Source organism: Hemiscyllium ocellatum, chromosome 5 (assembly GCF_020745735.1).
Source record: "Hemiscyllium ocellatum isolate sHemOce1 chromosome 5, sHemOce1.pat.X.cur, whole genome shotgun sequence".
Taxonomy (NCBI): domain Eukaryota; kingdom Metazoa; phylum Chordata; class Chondrichthyes; order Orectolobiformes; family Hemiscylliidae; genus Hemiscyllium; species Hemiscyllium ocellatum.
In genome coordinates, this window is record NC_083405.1 from 138034662 (window position 1) to 138056325 (window position 21664).

General features: G+C 47.3%; 1 protein-coding gene across 3 annotated transcripts in view; it reads left to right on the plus strand.

Moving 5' to 3' along the window:
- The window catches only part of LOC132815894 (uncharacterized), a 102122-nt gene that overhangs the window by 14614 nt on the left and 65844 nt on the right, over positions 1 to 21664 (plus strand). For 2 of the 3 annotated variants that reach the window (XR_009644718.1, XM_060825248.1), the window contains exons 5-11: positions 7007 to 7219; positions 8591 to 8797; positions 15321 to 15502; positions 15946 to 16078; positions 16596 to 16658; positions 19524 to 19643; positions 20637 to 20892. Coding sequence is in view for 2 of the 3 variants with exons in the window: in XM_060825248.1 (XP_060681231.1) it covers positions 7007 to 7219; positions 8591 to 8797; positions 15321 to 15502; positions 15946 to 16078; positions 16596 to 16658; positions 19524 to 19643; positions 20637 to 20892 (1174 nt within the window). In the remaining variant the exon portion in view is untranslated. The remainder of the gene's footprint in view (positions 1 to 7006; positions 7220 to 8590; positions 8798 to 15320; positions 15503 to 15945; positions 16079 to 16595; positions 16659 to 19523; positions 19644 to 20636; positions 20893 to 21664) is intronic. The other variant, XM_060825249.1, reaches the window with a different exon arrangement.

Genomic DNA, 21664 nt, shown 5'->3' on the forward strand with positions numbered 1-21664 from the left:
TTTTTGACTCTGACCTTTCCAGCGTTTGTAGTCCTCACCTTCTCCTGCTACAAGAAGAAATAAACAGAAACAAATTTTAACATGACCTGCCAGCTCTTATACTCGATACCCCGTCCAATGAAGGCAAGTATACCATATGCCGCCTTGACCACTCTATCCAGCTGTGCAGTAACCTTCAGGGTACAATGGACCTGCACTCCCAGATCTCTCTGCCCATCAACTTTTCCCAAGACTCTTCCGTTCATTGTATAATTCGCTCTAGAATTAGTCTTGCCTAAATGCATCGCCTGGATTGAAATCCATCTGCCACTTTTCCGCCCAACTCTCCAGTCTATCTATATTTTCCTGTATTCTTTGACAGTCCCTTGTGCTTTCTGCTACTCTGCTATTCTTCATATCATCTGCAAACTTGCTGATCATACCAGCAGTGCCCTCCTCTGTTACCCTACTAGATAACATTTTCAGTGGACCTCATGTGAAGCAATGCTGAAAATGCCTGCATTCTATTTATATGTTTGGGTTTCTTTGGGTTGGTGATGTTATTTCCTGTGGTGAAGTCACTTCCTGTTCCTTTTCTCGGGGGCAGTAGATGGGGTCTAACTCTGTGTTTGTTGATAGAGATCCAGTTGGAATGCCATGCTTTTAGGAATTCTCGTACCCGTCTTTGTTTGGCTTGTCCTAGGATGGCTGTGTTGTCCCAGTCGAAGTGGTGTCCTTCCTCATGTGTATGTGGGGATACTAGTGAGACTGGGTCATGTCTTTTTGTGGCTAGTTGGTGTTCTTCTGTGGCTACTCTGTCTCCTGTTGCTCAGCAGAGGTGGTAGAGGCAGGCATGGTAGATTCATTTAAGATGTGTTTGGACAGATGCATGAGTAGGTGGAGAGCAGTGGGATACAGATGCTTAGGAATTGGGCGACAGGTTCAGACAGTGGATTTGGATCGGCTCAGGCTTGGAGGGCCGAAGGGCCTGTTCCTGGGCTGTAAGTTTTCTTTGTCCTTTTTTTTTCTAAATTGCTGGAGAAACTCAGCAGATCTTCAGACCTCAGGGCTCCAAATGTTAACTCTGTTTCTCTCTTTACAGACACTGCCAGATCTGCAGAGCTCTTCCAGCAATTTCTGTTTGTTTGTTTCTCCTGTTAGCCTCCTGTCCAAGGGGCTCCTTCCCACCTTCCTCAATCTGTCCTGATCACTGAGCTTTCTCATTCCTGGAACGATTCTTGTAGAACTGTCTCCCAGTTCTCTCTTTCAGGAGCCAACAACCACCACCTGAAGTGTTAAAGACAACAGTCAAAAAGGATATGAATAGATGACGCAAATGTGACATAAAAACAAAAAAAAAACACAGAGCACTGGGCAGGGCCGAGTGTTTATGCTCAGTGTTGTAATCTAGGGAATGCCTCAGCTAATTTATGCAAACCAATATCCCAGAAAATGCTACGCCCTTCAGGGATGGAAATCTGCTGTCTTTACTCAGCCTGGCCTGTGTGTGACTCCAGATCCACAGCAACGTCTTTGACTCTTAACTGCTCTCTGAGATGGCCCGAGCAAGTCAGTCAGTCCATGGACAATTAGGGATTTGCAGCAAATGCTGTTCAAACCACGTCCCGTTAACAAACTTCTGCAAGTTCCGGTGAAAGGTCACGGACCTGATATGCTAATATTTAACAGAGTCAATGGATTTCTTCAGCAATAAAATAAATACTGACAAGTATTGAACATGAACAGGTCTTTACTGCTAAGAATACAAAAGCTGGAGGAGAGGTGGTGCAGCTAGAGTATTGTGTTTGATTCTAGGCACCACACTATAGGCAGGCTGACCAGGCCTTGGAGAGAGAAGAGTCGCTAAAATGGGACCAGGAATGAGGGAGTTCACTTAATGTGGAGAATCTGTGATTGATGACCTCAGAACAAAGGAAGTTCAGGAGGGCATTTAATGCAGATATTCAAATTCCTGAAGGGTTTTGATGGAGTAAATAAGGAGGAACTGTTTCCAGGGCAGGAGAGTTAGTGACCAGAGGGACACCAATTTCAGATCATTGGCTAAAGAACCAGAGAGGGGATCAGTTACATAGAAGCAGAGCACCTTTTGTGATGCAGTAAGTTGTGAGGATCTGCAATGTTTTTCCTGAAAGGAAGGTGTGGAGGTGCCAGTGTTGGATTGGGCTGGACAAAATCAGAAGTCACACGACACCAGGTTATAGTCCAACAGGTTTATTTGGAATTGAGCTTTCAGAGTCTCGCTCCTTCAGGTGAAGTAACGAAGGAGCAGCGCTCTGTAAGCTTGTCATTCCAAATAAACCTGTTGGACTACAACCTGATGTTGTGTGACTTACAGTCGTAGAGATGTACATAGAACATAGAACATAGAAGGATACAGCGCAGTACAGGCCCTTCGGCCCTCGATGTTGCGCCGACCGAATCCTACCTAACCTATACTAGCCCAATAACTTCCAAATGCCTATCCAATGCCCGCTTAAATGACCATAAATACATGTACAGCACAGAAACCGACCCTTCGGTCCAACCCGTCCATGCTGACCAGATATCCCAACCCAATCTAGTCCCACCTGCCAGCACCCGGCACATATCCCTTCCAAACCCTTCCTATTCATATATCCATCCAAATGCCTCTTAAATGTTGCAATTGTACCAGCCTCCACCACATCCTCTGGCAGCTCATTCCATACACGTACCACCCTCTGCGTGAAAAAGTTGCCCCTTAGGTCTCTTTTATATCTTTCCCCTCTCACCCTAAACCCATGCCGTCTCGTTCTGGATTCCCCCACCCCAGGGAAAAGACCTTATCTATTTACCCTATCCATGCCCCTGAAGATTTTATAAGCTTTCTATAAGGTCACCCCTCAGCATCTGATGCTCCAGGGAAAACAGCCCCAGCCTGTTCAGCCTCTCGTCTGAAAGAAAGGTGGAAGCAGATTCTGTAATAGTTTTCGCAACAGATAATTGTATAAATATTGGAAGTGAGAGGGGTTTGTGCTTTGGGGAAGTGGCAGGAGAGTTGCATGGACTGAGTAGTTTTTTTTAAGGGGGGAGGGGTAGGGGTTGCTGGTGATAGGTGAATGGCTGCCTAATGTGCTGCAATGTTTTGAAATTTCTAATCTACCCCAGCCTCAGCTCTTGGGGCAGGACCAAATCATTGGTCAGATTCTTCACCTGCTTTTAGGTGAACAGCTTTCTGACCCCACTCCATGGATGACTCCAATTATAAGGCTATCGAGTGATGCAGTGCAAGAGGAGGCGGAAGTAATTTTCACACTTCATAGGCCACCTCTGATTATTTCCACTCCTCCTATTCTTTCCCCGTAGATCTGTAAATTCTGTCCTTGTCTTGCTGTCAAGAGAGACATGTTGCTGAAGCTTTTCACCTTTACACTCATCAGGACAAATGCAAGAATTGGGAATACTGTGAGACCATTAGGAATAGGAATAGGAGGAGGCCGTTCAAACCCGCCCTGCTGTTCAATGGGATCATGGCTGATCCACCATTCCCCACCTCCATTTTCCTTCCATTTTCCCATAAACCTCAATTCCCTGACTGATCAAGAATCCATATGTCACAGCTTTAAATATGGACCAGGACTCTGCCCCACAGCTCTCTGTGGTAAGGTGTGTCGAAGACCCTGACAGAAGAAATTCCTCCTTATCTCAGTCTTGAATTGGTGCCCCTTTATTCTGAGACTATGTCCTCTGGTCCAAGACTCTCCCATGAGGAGAAATACCCTCTTAGTATTTATCCCGTCGAGCCCCTTAAGAATCTGTTTCAAGGCATTCACTTCTCGTTCTTCTCAACTCTGGTGAGTAGCGTCCCATTCTGTTTAACCTTTGTTCACAAGACAATCCCTCCATCCTGGGGAACCATCCTAGTAGACCTTGTCTAAACTGCTTCCAATGAAATAAGGAAAGAAGGGTTACACCCAAAACATTGACAGTCATGGAGTCATATAGATGTACAGCCTGGAAACAGATCCTTCGGTCCAACATGTCCATGCCGACCAGATATCCCAACCCAATCTAGTCCCACCTGCCAGCACCCGGCCCTTATCCCTCCAAACCTTTCCTATTCATATACCTATCCCAATGCCTTTTAAATACTCCAATTGTACCAGCCTCCACTTCCTCTTGCAGCTCATTCCAAACACGTACCACCCTCTGTGTGAAAAAGTTGCCCCTTAGGTCTTTCCCCTCTCACCCTAAACCTATGCCCCCTAGTTCTGACTCCCCCACCCCAGGGAAAAGACCTGTCTATTTATCCTTGCTCCTCATGATTTTATAAATCTCTATAAGGTTATCCCTCAGCCTCTGACGCTCCAGGGAAAACAGCCCCAGCCTGTTCAACCTCTCCCCAAAGTTCAAATCCTCCAACCCTGGCAACATCCTTTTATGAACCCTTTCAAGTTTTGCAACATTCTTCCGATAGGAAGGAGACCAGAATTGCATACCATAATCCAACAGTGGCCTAACCAATGTCCTGTACAGCCGCAACATGACCTCTCAACTCCTGTACTCGATACTCTGACCAATAAAGGAACGCCTCCTCCACCTTCTGATGCTGCATGGCTTGCTGTGTTCTTCCAGCCTCCTGCTTGTCTACCTTCCAATGAAGTAATATCTTTCTTTAAATTGGGAGATCAAAACTGCACATAGTATTCCAGATGTGGACTCAATCGCACCTTGTATAGTTGCAGTAAGACTTCCCTTTTCTGATTGAAATAAGGGCCAACTTTCCATTGGCCTTCCTGATTACCTGCTGCACCCTGGTGTTAGCTTTCTGTATTACGTGCACAAGTATTCCCAAGTCCCTTTGTGTGTCAACTCTCAGTAAAAAATGAGGTCTGCAGATGCTGGAGATCACAGCTGAAAATGTGTTGCTGGTTAAAGCACAGCAGGTCAGGCAGCATCTCAGGAATAGGGAATTCGACGTTTCGATGAAGGGCTTATGCTCGAAACGTTGAATTCCCTATTCCTGAGATGCTGCCTAACCTGCTGTGCTTTAACCAGCAACACATTTTCAGCTGTGTCAACTCTCAAACAATCACAACAATTTATACAACAGGAAAAAAGATGACAGCTGACTAACCAGTAATCACTGAGGGGCTACAAGATCCCCAAGCTCTTGGGTAACCTCAAGGCTTGAGGATACCCCATTTTCTTGCAGAGAACAGATCTTGTTAAATTAATGTACATCATAAGACAGTTGGAATCAACTCATCACAGCCAGTGAAGATGCTGGTTGTGACTAAGGCTGGAGATGTATACTGTTCTACTCCCACTGCTCCATGGTCATGACCCAAAATGAAAAAAAATTTTTCAAGATGACCAATTAAATATCTAGATCAGATTTTAAGCAGCAAAATCTATCGATCAGGTTTCTAGATAAACATGACTATTCTAAAAGCACAATAACTGGTTATGTACACAGTCAGCAATACTTGTCTCTCGAAAGATCTCACAAAAAAATCACTTGCCTAACCCACACACTCTCAAATACATTTCAGGGAAAGAGAAAGCCATAGTTTCTCTGCAGAGATTGACTGTGCAGAAAGAGAGAAAAAAAGACTGGCAAAAGGGTTGCTCTTGAACACAAAAGGATCGAATTTAGGATGTTCCAGAGTCTGTCGCCCTGACATTTACTTGTGTGGTCAAGTCACTAAACATGCAACTGACCAACCAAGTATTGGCAGAGATTTGAAGAGCAGAGAGACTGTGTTGGAGCTGTACAGAACTTTGGTTAAGCCACAGCTGGAGTACTGTGTGCAGTTCTGTCTCCGTACTGTAGGAACGATATGAATTCAATGAGGGGGTGCAGAGGAGATTCACCAGGATATTGTCTGGGATGAAGCATTTTAGCAATGAAGAGAGGCTGGATAAGCTCAGGTTGTTTTCTTTGGAGCAGAGTATGTTGGGAGGCAATCCGATAGAGGTGTATGAGATTGAGGGGCATGGACAAGGTGGATAGGAAGCTGCTGTTCCCTTTGTTGAAGGGGCAATAACAAGGATGCATAATTTTAAGGCTACAAGCAGAAGGTTTGGGGACAATTTGAGGAAAAGAAAATTTCACCCAGAGGGTGGTGAGGATCTGGGCACTGCCTGCGAGGATTGGTGAGGCAGGTAACCTCAACAACATTTTTTTTTAAAGTACTTGCATGCTTATTTATAATGTCATATTATTCAAGGCTGTGGGCCATGTGGCTAGAGACTCAATGGGCTGAAGGACCTCTTCTGTATTGTGAGATTCGATAGTTCTTTGACTCAATGCATGATTGGCTCTGAAACTTGCAGATGCAGCATGCTCATGAAATACAGTCTTCAGCTGCTCTTTCAGTCACTCCTTTTCAAACAATAAACGGGTTTCACTCTGAAGTTTACAGCAAGGTTTTCTTTCCAGAATTGGGAGAGATCACCTGAACAGCTTGTTCTTAGTCTGCTTTCCTCCAATAAAGCGGGAACCCCTCTAACCAGTCACTGTTCAAAATGGCCGCAGCAGGGACTATAGCAATGCATCCAGTTATTATCAGTGTGAGATTTCTGGGACAGTGATTGTTCAATGACCTCTTTGAAAGAAACGATTCCAGATATTTCTGTAATAATAGAAACACATTCAAAGAACAAAGAAAATTTACAACCTAGGAACAGGCCCTTCAGTCCTCCAAGCCTGAGCCAATCCAAATCCACTGTCTGAACCTGTCCCCCAATTCCTAAGCATCTGTATCTGCTCCCCACCTACTCATGTATCTGCCTAGATGCATCGTATATCAATCTACCATGCCTGCCTCTACCACCTCTGTCGGCAACGCGTTCCAAACGCCCACCATCCTCTGTGTGAAGTACTTGCCACATGAGTCCCCCTTAAACTTTTCACATTTTTAAATTTTCCTACAATCATTCAAAACCCAAGTCCTCCAAGCAACATTCATTCCAAAGCATCTTTGCAACGTGCTGTAGAAATACAGGTCTTTATTTTAACGGTGTGTCGATATTCTGGCTTCAGGAATGGGATAAGGAGCTCCAGCTGCTGCTGCGTGACATGTCCGACAAAAACGGGCGGCTGAAGAAGCGGCGACCGGACCCTAACTCCGAGGCCAGTGTGGCCTACAGCCGGGTGAGAGCTGTCTACGGCAAAATCCTCCCGTATAGCGAGCTGAAGCAGATCCAGGATGTCACGTCACATCTGGGGAGGACCGAGATTATCTCCGAGGCCAAGGTTAGTGAGGGCTGCCTTGTTGTTGTTCTCCCCCTGACTGCACAGACACGAAGGACAAAGTAAGTCCAGCACACAGGACAGGCCCTTCGGCCCACCAAGTCTGTGCTGAAGCACGACACCTTTCTCAACTCAAAAATCTTTTGCCTTTGAGGTTTGTATCCCTCTATTCCTTGCTTATTCATGTATCTGTCAAAATGTCTCTTAAACGTTGCTATTAGATTAGATTAGATTACTTACAATGTAAGTAAGGCCTAACAAGTCCACACCGGCCCTCCGAAGAGCAACCCACCCAGACCCATTCCCCTACATTTACCCCTTCACCTAATACTACGGGCAATTTAGTATGGACAATTCACCTAACCTGCACATCTTTTTTTGGAAAACCGGAGCACCCGGAGGAAACCCACGCAGACACTGGGAGAATGCGCAAACTCCACACAGACAGTTGCCTAAGGTGGGAATTGAACCCGGGTCTCTGGCGCTGTGAGGCAGCAGTGCACACCACTGTGTCACTGTGCCGCCCGAATTGTATCTGTCTCTGCCACCTCATTTGGCAGCACATTCCAGGCACTTACCACCCTCTGTGTAAAAGAAAAACTGCTTCTTACATCCCCCTTAAACTTTCCACTTTTACATGGGTATATGAATAGGAAGGGTTTGGAGGGATATGGGCCGGTACTGGAAGGTGGGACTAGATTGGGTTTGGGATATCTGGTCGGCATGGATGGGTTGGACCGAAGGGTCTGTTTCCGTGCTGTACGTCTCTGAGTCTGACTATAGTAATTGACGTTTCTACCCTGGGAAAAAGATGCTGGCAATCCATTCTGTTCATGCCTTCCATAACTTTGTAAACCCCATCATCCTTCGACGTTCAAGTGAAAGCAAACCAAATTTGTCCAATCTCTTCTCCTAGCTAGTACCCTCTAAGCCAGGCACCATCCTGGTAAACTGTTGCTGTATGCCCTCCAAAGCCTCTACATCCTTTTGGTAGTGTGGTAACCAGAGCTGGACACAATATTCCAAATGTGGCCTAACCAAAGTTCTGTTCTTTAGTATACTTTAGATGAGGAGAGGTGGGGGGGGTTGAAGGATGTCATCAGGCAAAACCTGCCAATCGAACTCATCTCATCTCCCCTGCTGGCTATTTTGCCAATTATTCTAAGCTGGTGTACCTCTGGTTACTGACCCTCCTGTTCCCGGAGAGAGTTTCTCCTCATTTACACTTTCAAACCACTTGATGATTTTCAACTTCTTTATTAAATCAGCTGCAACCTTCTCTGCTTCGAGGGGAACAATCCTAGTTTCTCCAGGCTGCCTGTGATAACGTAAGTCTGTGATAATAAAACCCTCTCTTCCTTCTCGGATCTCCAGGCGATGGACTTCCTCTGTAAAGTGCAGAATTTCATTGATTCCCGTGCCGACGATAGCCGGACCCGCCGAGGGGGAGAGTTTTGGCCGATTGTGAAGCGGGTGAAGGTCTGGGTGCCCCGGTCTCCTGTGCTGCGGACTGGTGCTGTCCTGGTAGACCTTCCGGGTATCAGAGATTCCAACGCCGCAAGGAACAACATCGCCAAGGAGGTGAGTGAGTGGGCACAGCTTCCTGATGTCAACCAGACCCGGGTGGGGGTGGGGCAGGTGGCAAGAGCATGTAAAAGTGGAGAAAAGTAGAACACGTAGGTATAGGTCATTCGGCCCTTCAAGCCTGCCCCACCATTCAGTATGATCGTGGCTGATCATCCAACTCACTCCCCTCTTCCACTTTCTCCCCATACCCTTTGATCCTGTTAGCCCTAAGAACTATATCTAACTCCTCCTTGGAAATATTCAATGTTTTAGCCTCAATTGCTTTCTGTCGCTGAGAATTCCACAGACTCACCACTCTCTGGGTGAAGGCATTTCTCCTCATCTCAGTCCCATTCTGTATCTTTGGACTGTAACCCCTGGTTCTAGATTCCCTGGCCACTGGGAGCATCCTTCCTATGTTTACTGGGTCTGGTCCTGTTGGAGTTTTATAAGTCTCTATGAGATCCCTGCTCATTCTTGTAAACTCCAGTGATCAATAAACTTCCTTCGTATATCAGTCCTGCCATTCCTGGTGTCAGTCTGCTAACCCTTTGTTGCCCCCTCCATAACGAAAACATCAGTTTGAGGTAAACAGACCCAAACTGCACACACTACGCCAGATGTGGCCTCACCAAGGCCCTGTACAATTGCAGCAAGGCATTCCTGCTCCTGTCCTCAAACCCCTTCACTTTGAAGGCCAACATACTATTGGCCACCTTCACCACCTGCTCCTGCATGCTTACCTTCACCATGTGGACCACGGTACCTCATCCTTGGGGTCAAAACCCACCTGGGATCTCCCTAGTCTCAAGCGCCCAAGCTGAGATTTTAAAACCCTTGTGTATTCTCTCCAGCCCTACCTGGTGGCTGCAAGGGGAAGCAGATGCAGTGGTCTTTAAGGACTTGGCTCAGATGAGTGCTGTTTGAGAGTAAATTGATTATTTGGTTGGTGAGTTGGAATTCAAATCTTGAAGGTGAGGTATTGGAATGGTAAGGTATAATAATCACAGCCTTTAATCTTGCCCTGCTACAGCTGGTTCTATCTCTGTAGCTTTCAACTTGGTTTTTAGGGAGGCAGTAGCTGGGTGGTATTATCGCTTGGCTGTTAATCCAGAGACCCAGGTAATGTTCTGGGGACCCAAGTTCGAAGCCTGCCACAGCAGACGGTGTAATTTGAACTCGGTAAAATCTGGAATTAAAAGTGTAACGATAACTGTGAATCCATTGTTGATTGTTGGAAAAATCCATCTGGGTCTCTAATGTCCTTTAGGGAAGGGATCTGTCATCCTTACCTGGTCCGGCCTACATGTGACTCCAGACCCACAACAAAATGGTTGACTTAACTGCCCTCTGGGCAATTAGGGAGGGGCAATAAATGCTGGTCGGTCCAGTGATGCCATCATCTCATGAATGAATCATGAAAAAAAAAGTTTATATTTATTCATGGGATGTGGATGCTCCTGGTGGGGTCAGCACTTATTGCTATTCCCGCCCTGGGGAGCGGCTTGTTTTGGTGATTTGCAAGGCCAGAGTTAAGAGACATGATGTGGAGATGCTGAAACGTTAACTTGATCTCTCTCCATGGATGCTGTCTCACCCGCTGTGATCTCCAGCGATAATTGTTTCCGGTACAGATACCAGTATCTGCAGCAGTTTGCTCCTACATTGATCAGTCTATGTAAGGATAGCAGATTACCTTTGCTGAAAAATACTGCAGAGCCTTGTGAAGAGGTGAGAGCTGCAGGATTACCCCCTTCACACAGGAAGATGGGATTAAACTGGCTGTGTCAAGCAAGCGAAGAGACAGAGGCCCCTTTCTGGCTCATCATTTTCCGATGATTCTAAGTAATCATAGTTAACCCAGTGGGTTCTCATGAGGAAAAAAAACAAAATAACTGCGTGTGCAAACAAGACCACAAATTGTTGGGAAATCTCAGCCGGTCTGGCAGCATGTGTGCAGAGAAAGCAGGGTTAACATTTCTGGTCCAGTGACCCTTCCTCAGAATTAATGGTAGCTAGAAGCAGCATAGTTTTTATACAGAAGATGGGGTTGGGAGAGAGAGAGCGCCAAAAGAGAGAGAAAAACAGTTGGACAGACAAAGGAGTGGTTAAAGATCAGTCTGGAGGACGCAGTAGCTGCTAAAGTGGACAATTAGTGGCTGATGGTGGGTAGCCTGTGTAGTAACAAGGTAAAAACAAGGACTACAGATGCTGTAAACCAGAGCCTAGATTAGAGTGGTGCTGGAAAAGCACAGCAGGTCAGGCAGCATCCGAGGAGCAGGGCCTGGTGTGTGGAGGTGGGGGAAAGAAAGGTACTCAAACCCCTAAAACTGAATTGAAGTCCAGAGGGCTGCAGGGTTCCCAAAGTGGAAAGTGAGGTGCTGTCCTTACAGCAGCACTGCAGCAAGTCGGAGACACAGAGGTTGGCCGGGGTACAGGCTGGGGTGCTAAAGTGGCAGGCTACTGGAAGCTCCGGGTCTTTTTTAACAGACTGTCGAGTCATAGACTTGTGCAGCACAGAAATAGACTGTTCGATCCGACTTGTCCATTCAACCAGATATCCTGAAATAACCTCGTCCCATTTCCTAGCCTTTGACCCATATCCCTCTAAACTCTTCCTATCCATGGACCCATCCAGATGCCTTTTAAATGTTGTAATTGCACCAGCCTCCACCACTTCCTCTAGTTAGAGACAAAAACACTGCAGATGCTGGAATCCAAGGTAGAAGTGCAGGAGGCTGGAAGAACACAGCAAGCCAGGCAGCATCAGGAGATGGAGAAGTCAACGTTTCGGGTGTAACCCTTCTTTAGGATTGGGGGTGGGGGTAAAGGGATCTGCAAATAAAGGGTATGGGGAGTGCGTGGTGGGGAAGGGATTTTGGTGGGGAGAAGGGCAGGCTGGTGAGGTAGTGACCACTCCTCCTGGTTGGTCGATAGGAGGAGTGAATCCAGTTGGTAGCTGGAAGGAAGGGTCGATCAGAGGAATGGAAGAGAGGGAGAGGGGCTGGGTAAGGAGTCAGGGGATGGGAAGGGAGGTTATTTGAAATTGTAGAACTCAATGTTGAGCCCTCTGGGCTGTCGGCTGCCCAGATGGAAGATGAGATGTTGTTCATCCCATTTGCCTCCAACCACCTGGACTACACCTCCTCCTACCCAGTATCCGGCAAGAACTCCATCCTAACTGCCTCTGCCGCATCTGCTTGGATGAGGAGAGTTTCCTCTCCCAAGCGTCTGAGGTGTCCACCTGTTTTGAACAATGTGCTTTTCCCCCATCTGTCACTCAAACAGCCCTCCTCCACACCTCCTCCATTCCCCGTTCCCCTGCTCTAACCCCATCTCCCCAAAACACAGTAAAGACAGGGTTCCCCTTGTCCTCATCTACCACCCCACTATACACTCTCACCTGCTCCAGGCCTGTAGCTCAGTTCGCTTCTGCTCAATTTGGCTCCTGAGCTCTGCAGTTTCATCGTCCAGAGAGGTGCAGTATCATCCTTAAACACCATCTGCCAACTCCAACTAGACCCCACCACCAAGAACATCTTCCTCTCCTAGCTCCCTCTGCCTTCCGCAAGGACCGTTCCCTTCGACAGTCCTTGGTTGAGCCACTCCATCCTCGTCTGACTGTGATCCACTAGATTATCCGTTCAACTGTTCTTCCCTCTCTTTGGATTCTATCTCCGTCCACCATTTACTCCCTTACCCTTCAACACACCCTATCTTCTGCAGAAAAACTAATATTTTCCTGGCTACCATCTCTTCACAGGAAGGGTGACTAGACTGGAAATTTTAACTCTGATTTCTGTCCACAGACACTGTCAGACCTGCTGAGCTTTTCCAGCAATTTGTTTTAGTTTCTGATTTCCAGCATCTGCACTTCTTTTGGTTTTCATTTAGAGATTAATAACTACATTTTCATATTCATAGAGCAGAAATTACCAGGGAACATTGATAACTACATTCACATGTTCACAAAAGAAACTCTATCATGCAAACATTGATAAATGCACTCACATTTACATTACAGAACCTGACTGGGAAGGGTTTTTAGCTAAACAAAAGCAAAAACGGACAGGGACTGTTAAAAAGTAAATTCTCACATATTCACATAGCAGAACCTGGCAGACTTAGATTGACACTCTCCCCACTGAAACCTCTGGTACCTTCCTCTGCAATCAGAAAGGAAACAAAACCTGCTGGCACTCCACCCCCCTCACATCCATCCAGGGCCCCAGACAGTCCTTCCAGGTGAGACAGAGGTTCACCTGACAGAGGTTCCAACTTAGTTTACTGCATCAGGTGTTCCTGATGTGGTCTTCTCTCCACTGGGGAGACCAAACGTAAACTTAGGGAACAGTTCGCCCTGCATCTCAGCCGGGCCCACAGGAGCCGACTGGACCTCCCAGTCATCACCCACTTTATTTCCCCTTCCCACTCCCTTTCCGACATCACCGTCCTCGGCCTCCTCCATTGCCACCACAAACCAAAGCACAAATTGGAGGAACGACAGTTGGAGGGCGGCACAATGGCTCAGTGGTTAGCACTGCTGCCTCACAGCGCCAGGGACCCGAGTTCGAGTCCTACCTTGGGTGACTGTCTGTGAGCAGTTTGCACACTCTCCCCGTATCTGCATGGGTTTCCTCCGGGTGCTCCAGTTTCCTCCCACAGTCCAAAGATGTGCAGGTCAGGTGAATTGGCCATGCTAAATTGCCCGTAGTGTTAGGTATTTTAGTCAGGGGTAACTATAGGATAGGGGAATGGGTCTGAGTGGGTTACTGTTCGGAGGGTCGGTGTGGACTTGTTGGGCTGAAGGGCCTGTTTCCGTACTGTAGGGAATCTAATCTTAAAAACACCTCATCTTCCACCAGGGCAGCCTACAGCCCGGAAGACTCGACGTTGAGTTCTCCAATTTCAAATAACCTTCCTTCCCCTCCCCCAACTCCCTTCCCAGCCCCTCCCCCTCCCTTCCATTCCTCTGACCCACCCTTCCTTCCAGCTACCAACCAGATTCATTCCTCCCAGATCAATGTTCACCATCCATACATCACCACCCTGCCCCTCTCCCCACTCAAATCCATCCCCACCCCACCACCACCAATCTGTAGCTCCCCTTACACCCACCCCCAGCCTTGAAGAAGAGTTGACTTCTCCACCCCTCGTTGCTGCCTGGTTTGTTGTGTTTTTCCAGCCTCGTGCTTGTCCACCACATCCTCTGGCAGTTCATTCCATACACACACCACCCTCTGTGTGAAAAAGTTCCCCCTTGGGTGCATTTTAAATCTTTCCCTTCTTACCTTAAACCTATCCCCTCTAGTTTTGAACTCCCCTATCTTCGGACAAAGACCTTGGCATTTCACCCTATCCTTGTCCCCCATGATTTTATGAACCTCTAAACGGGCAGCCTTCGGGTTTATTCACTTAACTGAATTGAATTTCCCTGCAGCTTTGGTGGGACTTGAACTTGTCATGAGCCTCTGGATTAGCGATCCAGCCTACATTACCTGCTCTTTACCTGTGCTTATAACAAAGCGGGGATGATGGTGTTATGTATTTTTAAATTTGTTTACACAATGTGGGCATTGCTGGCAGAGCCGGTGTCTATTATCTGTCCCTAATTTGCCTTGAACTGACAGCTTGCTCAGTCTCTTGCTGAGGGCAATAAAGGGTCAACCACATGTAGGTCAGAGTATGACGGATTCCCCAAAAGGCATTTGTGAGCAAGATGGGTTTTTTAAAACAAACATTACACGGCTACCAATAGACTAGCTTTCAATCCTGGTCCGAGTTTCACCATCTGCCACTTGTTGGGATTTGAACCCTTATTCCTTAGACTGGGACTTTGCATTAATAGTCCAGTGACACTGCCACTACGCCAGCACATTGTCAAATTAGAAATTACCAGGGAGTTAGCCCACATCCGTGTGGAGGGAGAGAGGGACACACACACACACACACACACACCCTCACACACACCCTCTGACCTTTTGTATTGTTGATCTGAACCCCAAATGTTGTTGTATTGATGGCTCAGACATTAGGATATGCTTTTGGGTTGGGGAGCATGGTCTTGGGTCAGAGTTTTGGGTTGAGGGGATGTGGGGGATGGTCATGGTGGGCTGGGGGGGGGGATGCTATTGGGTTGAGAGGTTGTGGGAGATGGTTGTGATGGGCGTGGGGGATGCTCTTGGGTTGAGGGGTTGTGCGGGATGGTCATGGCAGGCTGGGGGTGATGTTGGGTTGTGGGAGATGGTTGTGGTGGGCGTGGGGGATGTTGTTGGGTTGTGGGGTTTTGGGGGATGGTCATTGCGGGCTGGGGATGCACTTGGGTTGAGGGGTTGTGGGGGATGGTTATGGTGGGGTGGGGGGGGGGGGGGGGGGATGCTATTGGGTTAAGGGGTTGTGTGGTGCCATGGTCTTGGATTTGATTAAGTTCTTGGATCAGGGAGGAATCTGCAGATGTTCGGGGTCAGCAGCTGGACGCAGTATTCTGGGCTGGAAGCAGTGTCCATCTGAAACCCTGCTGTTCCCCTTTTGTTCTCAGTACCTGAAGAACTGCCACGCTGTGTGGATCGTGGCCAATGTAACACGAGCTGTCGATGACAAGACAGCCAGAGACATGCTGGACAAGAATCTCCAAAGGCAGCTGTTCCTGGATGGGCAGTATGGGCGCCTCGCCTTCATCTGTACCAAGACAGACTCTCACAATGTGACTGAGATCCTCAGGTATGCAAGACTGGTACCGGGATAGGGGGCTGAAGCTGTGTGCTTGGGCTAATGGAGTCTCATGGAGGTGGAGGGAAGAAAAAGGCAGGGTTTCCAAAATTGATCAAAGAAGCAGAGAGAGGTGGAGAGGTATTGGGACAGGTATACAGTGTTTCTGTGACCGACACAGTTGGGCAATGAGAGTTTGAGGAAGTTCACAAGAGACTGGAGTCAGGGGCAGTGTGTTGTCACGTGGGTGAGGGAGTGTTGTCAGGGTGAAAAGAGACAAAAACAAGAGGAGACCCGCTTGTTGGTCTGTGGTTGGGTGACAGGCAAATAGAGCTGGGAGATAGTGAGCAGTTAGTGGTCAGATGTTTTGGGGGTTGTGACTTGAGGCACAGCGCAGGAACACTTGGTGTCAGTAGCTCAGTATTAGGTGATCCATTGTTCCCTGTCCTTTACAGTGCACTGCGTCTAACCAGTAACTGCACCTCTCTGGAAGATGAAATCGCGGAGTTGAAGAGCCAAATTGAGCAGAAGCGAACTGAGCTACAGGCCTGGAGGTTGGACCTGGAGCAGGTGCGAGTGTGTAGTCAGGTAGGCCTTTCACTGGGAGGCAGAGCGATGGGTGCTGCAGGTGGCACTTTATAATGAGAGGCCTTTATAATGAAAGTGATTAGATTAGATTAGATTAGATTACTTCCAGTGTGGAAACAGGCCCTTCGGCCCAACAAGTCCACACCGACCCGCCGAAGCGCAACCCACCCATACCCCTACATATACCCCTTACCTAACACTAGGGGCAATTTAGCATGGCCAATTCACCTGACCCGCACATCTTTGGACTGTGGGAGGAAACCGGAGCACCCGGAGGAAACCCACGCAGACACGGGGAGAATGTGCAAACTCCACACAGTCAGTCGCCTGAGGCGGGAATTGAACCCAGGTCCCTGGCGCTGTGAGGCAGCAGTGCTAACCACTGTGCCACCGTGCCGCCCCAAAGTGCTACTGGCTTTGGTTCAGATACTATCTCATTTACCCTTGGTGTCTGTCTTGGATGTTCATTTGTATGCAAAGACTGCCAACACAGCTTGCTTTTATGTCTCTCGAGCAGGTTGAAGAGAGAAATGCCAAAGCCAAGCTGCTGGGGTTGGCCATCAAGCAGCAGGAATCCGAGGTGAGCATGGACTCTCCCTTTGTGGATATAATTCTTACCTCTGGGCCAGGGGCCTTTCCTTATCCTCTTGTCCCATGGTTATTGACAGTGATCAGTTGGTGTGTTGCATCAATGCTTCGCAGGTCCCAACCAGTCAGTCCCACTCCCCTGTTCTTTCTCCAGTCTCCTCTTTTTCAAGTTGTGATTCTGTTCCCCCCTTTCCCTTCAAATCTGCTTCCACCATCCTTTCTGGCATTGCATTCTAGATTACAGCTCTCTGTCCAAACAAATCTTTCCTCAAAGAACGAAGAAAGTTTACAGCCCAGGAACAAGCCCTCTAAGCCTGAGCCGATCAAAATCCACTGTCTAAACCTGTCGCCCAAACCCTAAGCATCTGTATCCCTTTGCTTCCTATCTATTCATGCACCTGTTCAGACACAACTTAAATGAATCGACCATGCCTTATCTCCTCTCTTCTCTATTTGCAGATCACCTTAAATCCTTGACCCTGTGGTTATTGACCATTCTGCTAATGGAAGCGATTTCACTTGATTGACTGCATGAATGTCCTTCACCTCCCTGAACTTTGCTGCAATGAGCAGAGCTCTCAGGACTCCTGTCTCTCCACTTAACTTGAACTTCCTCATCCTTGAAACCATTCTCGTCGCTCTACCCTGCATCCTTGATATCCTAAAGTGCCGAGCTCCCAACTGCAACAAAATCAAGCTGTTGTGAGTCAGACTGTTTTGCCACCAGTTGCTGTTCTGCTGAATGTTTGCTGCACTCAAAATATTCCTGCAAACGTTTTCCAGTCTCCCAGGTTCGATTCCCACCTCGGGCGACTGTCTGTGTGGAGTTTGCACATTCTCCCCGTGTCTGCATGGGTTTCTTCTGGGTGCTCCGTTTCCTCCCACAGTCCAAAGATGTGCAGGTTAGGTGAATTGGCCATGCTAAATTGCCCATAATGTTAGCACATTAGGGGTAAATGTAGGGGAATAGGTCTGGGTGGGTTCCTCTTCGGAGGGTCGGTGTGGACTTGTTAGGCCGAAGGGTCCGTTTCCATACTGTAGGGAATCTAATCTAATCTAATCTTTTAAAAAAAAAAACACTGCAATGGTGCTGTGTCTACCCAAGCCCAAGTAATGCATGTACAATAAAGAGAAAGTTGTTCATTTGCAGAGTTAGTGCAGACATGATGGGTTGAATGGTCACCAGCAATGCTGAAACCATCTGTGATTCCATTGCAAACCCAAGGGGAACACAACTTTGGTCCAGTCAGAAAAATAATTGTTCACTACCACTGTTTGTTCTGTGCTCTGACCCAGTTTTAACCCTGTGTTGCCATTAGGTCTTGAAACTTCTGAGGATATAAGATTAAATTTTGTCAACATTTTTCATACTTGCCTAAGGCTTTATGAAAGTTCAAATACGTAGCGCCCACCACACTACCCTCATCAAACTTCATTCAGAGAGCTTGCTCAAGTTAATCAGATGTGGTATGCTTTGGACAAGTCTCACAGTAATAATTTATGCTTTTCCCAAAGCCAAATGTGTTTTGTTGTCTCCCCTTCCTCCACCAACAACAGCACGGTGGCTCAGTGGTTAGCACTGCTGCCCCCCCGCAGCAGGGACCTGGGTTCAGTTCCAGCCTCAGGCGACCGTCTTGTGTGGAGTTTGCACATTCTCGCCGCGTGCTGTGGTTCCTCTCATAGTCCAAAGATGTGCAGGTTAGATGGCTTGGCTAAATTTCCCATAGTGTCCAGGGGCGTGCAGATTAGATAGATTAGCCATGGAAAATGCAGGAATTGGGTAGGGTGGGATGTTTTTTGGAGGGCTAGTATGCACTTGATGACCCAAATGGCCTGCTTCCAAGCTAGATGGATTCCATGAATGCCAGCCTGAGGCAGACATCTCTGCAGTTTCTGATTTTATTTCCCCCAACCCTCTTTACTTTAAAACAGACTTACAGCAGAGAACGTACTGCAACCTGGGACTGAGCACCCTGCACCCCCCCCACCCCCCTCCCCGGGTTCTGTAAGATGGTGACCACAAACCGCAGGTTTGCACCTTTCCTCCATTAATATTTATCCCATTCAGTCCATGTGACCATATTAATTTGAGTTTAGCTGATCCTTGAAGCATGATCTCTTTGTTTCTGTCCTCTCCAGTGTCTAGTTGTGTCCTACAGCATTGGGAGCATCTAATTCTCTAGTGATGACCGATCCAAAGTCAGGACCTAGCCATGGCCTCTGACCTTTGCGAAGCTAATCACTCCTGTCCTTCCTTTCCATGGCCCTTTCATCACATAATTACTTTTGCTTCTATCCAGAGTGGGCTGCTGAGCTACTCTTGATGCTCTCCTTCTGATCCTTTTGCTTCTATTCTTAATCATTTTTTTGTTTCTGAAGTTTAGCTTGTGTTATCATAGTTAAAACACTGAGGAGGCCATTTGCCTGTGCTGATCCTCAGCCTTACGTTAGTCATAAGCAACAAAAATGGAAATTTTGGGAAAAGTTTAGGGGACCCTTGGGTCACTCGACCCGAAATGTTAGCTCTGATTTCACTCCCCAGATGCTGCCAGACCTGCTGATTTTTTTTCCAGCAACTTCTATTTTTGTTTCTGATTTACAGCATCTGCAGTTCTGTCAGTTTTTAGTTCTGAGCACCTTTTTCTGGTTTGTTTGTTTTCCCTGATATTTTGAACACTTGCCAATCCTCACCTCTTTTTCTCTGATCCCCATCCTCTCTGCTCTCCCCCTGCTGTGTGTACTTTGACAGGTATCTTTCCTTGAGTTGCTGTGATCCATGGTGACTTACTCCAAAGCCGTGGCGATATTATTCTATGGATTTATTTTTCTCTTCTCCCTCCCTCTCCCTTGCACGCAGTTGAATGATCTCCAATACAAGATGAGCATAAAGAGACGTGAACTCTCCCTAAACTCCATTAAAGCTCGCAACATCTTCTGTAGGAAAAATATTCGTCTCAACATCAAATGTAGACTGCAGGTAGGTGCACAGGTAGAGGGTAAGATGGATTCGGGAGAGTTGTTTCTATTTGTGGGCTGAGGGAACTGTTCAGGACCCACTGTAGACACTGAGGGTGCAAATGCAGCTCTGTTCTGTGTTCAAGTCTTGGAACTGAGAACGAAATGCTCAGCTTTAAGAGAGATGACTAGTAACGGAATTTAGAGACTTAAACACCAAACTTTAAGGCTCGTTTTGGAGGGTCAACGCCAAGGGAGCCCGCACCGCGGGAGGGTCAGTGCCGAGAGAGCCCCGCACTGCGGGAGGGTCAGTGCTGAGGGATCCCTGCACCGTGAGAGGGTCAGTGCCAAGGGAGCCCCGCACCGTGGGAGGGTTAGCGCCGAGGGAGCCCAGCACTGAGGGAGGGTCAGCACCAAGGGAGCCCCGCACCGCGGCAGGGTCAGTGCCGAGGGAGCCCCGCACCGCGGGAGGGTCAGTGCCGAGGGAGCCCCGCACCGCGGGAGGGTCAGTGCCGAGGGAGCCCCGCACCACGGGAGGGTCAGTGCCGAGGGAGCATCGCAGGTTTTTGGTATGTTTTCTCAGGTGGATGTTAAAGATTCTCTGGCCGTTGAAGAGTAAGGGAATTCATCTTTTGGATCCCAGAATTGTGACTGTGTCGGTGGAGGTTATTTGACCACATTTTCTTTGTTTCTGAATATTGCCAGACTCTTGTCTTTCTGTCATAACGCTTCACACGCACAATTTCTAATTAATTGGTGTCCTGGCTAGTTATGAAAGAAACTCCTTAAATTAGACTTTTCACTGTTTACCATATTGCTGTTTGTAGGTTATATTAGAAACCTGCCTACACTATTTCGGACTTAATGAGGTTGTGCAAGAAATATTAGTTGTTCAAGTCACAGTCAACACCAAACCTTTACTGCCTTTCTTCCTTCTGGCACCCCTTCTGGAACATGGTACTTTATCTCTGAGAGCTCTCTGATTGATTTTCCCCTCATTTTGATTCGTGTTCAGGAGATGAAACGTCAAGCCCGAAAGGAACAGCTGGAATCTGAGGAGGAGTGCGAGGAGGGCAGTGATGCTGATGATGATGAAGAGGATGATTGTGATGATGACATTCAGCCTGTGTTAGCAGGGGAGATGGAGCCTGTCTCAGACAGAAATGGAAACCTTCCTGTATTCACTGTCAGCTCCACCGAGTACCTGAAACTCCAAGACAAACTGCTACGGGATGGACCCGCTCAGGTGTTCAACAACATCGAGGACACAGGTCTATATCTTTGCTTCATCCTTCTCCTTCACCTGTACCATGAACCTCCTGTAGGGCCAGTGTTGGTAGGTCAGAAGTTAAGTATCTAGGTCATCTGCAAGCTGCCCTGTTACATGTCTAACCCTTGACAGCCTTGGTTCAGTTGACAACTCTGTCACTTCCTGCAAACTTAAACTCTTTTTTTCCAATCTCAGGAAGAGGCCACTTGGTCCATCATTACCCTCCAGGTTATTTGAAACAGAGTTCCATGTTTCCTGCGGTTTATTCCCATAGCTCTACAAAATTTAATTAATTCTTGAAACGTGCCACTGAATCCAGAAAAGTTCCCCTCTGTATTAAGACTTTAAATTCAATGGACCTGATTCTTCTCAGTTGTTTGCTGTGAACAGTTGAGCCTTTGCGAGCGAAAATTCCCAAAATAAAGAGCTTAGATATGCTCAGCTTCAAAGAACCTTGCTAGTTTCTATCCAAACAGTTCTGCTCTGGAAATTTCACAAATGTTTACACTGATGTAACTGTGTTTTTCCAAGATGACTCTACATTCCTTTCTGTAGAGACTATATGTGCTTCTGACCATAGTTAGGTCTCCCCCAAACTGCTCAAAAGCTTTCGAACTCTGGATCTTCTAACCCAAGATAATCTTTGGTTATCGAGAGCCAAAATCAAACACAAGGTTATGGCCCTCAATATTTATACTCCCAGGACAAACAATCTTCAGTTAATACTCCACGTGTTCCATGCTCCCTGAAATATACAGTATTAAGTCACTGTT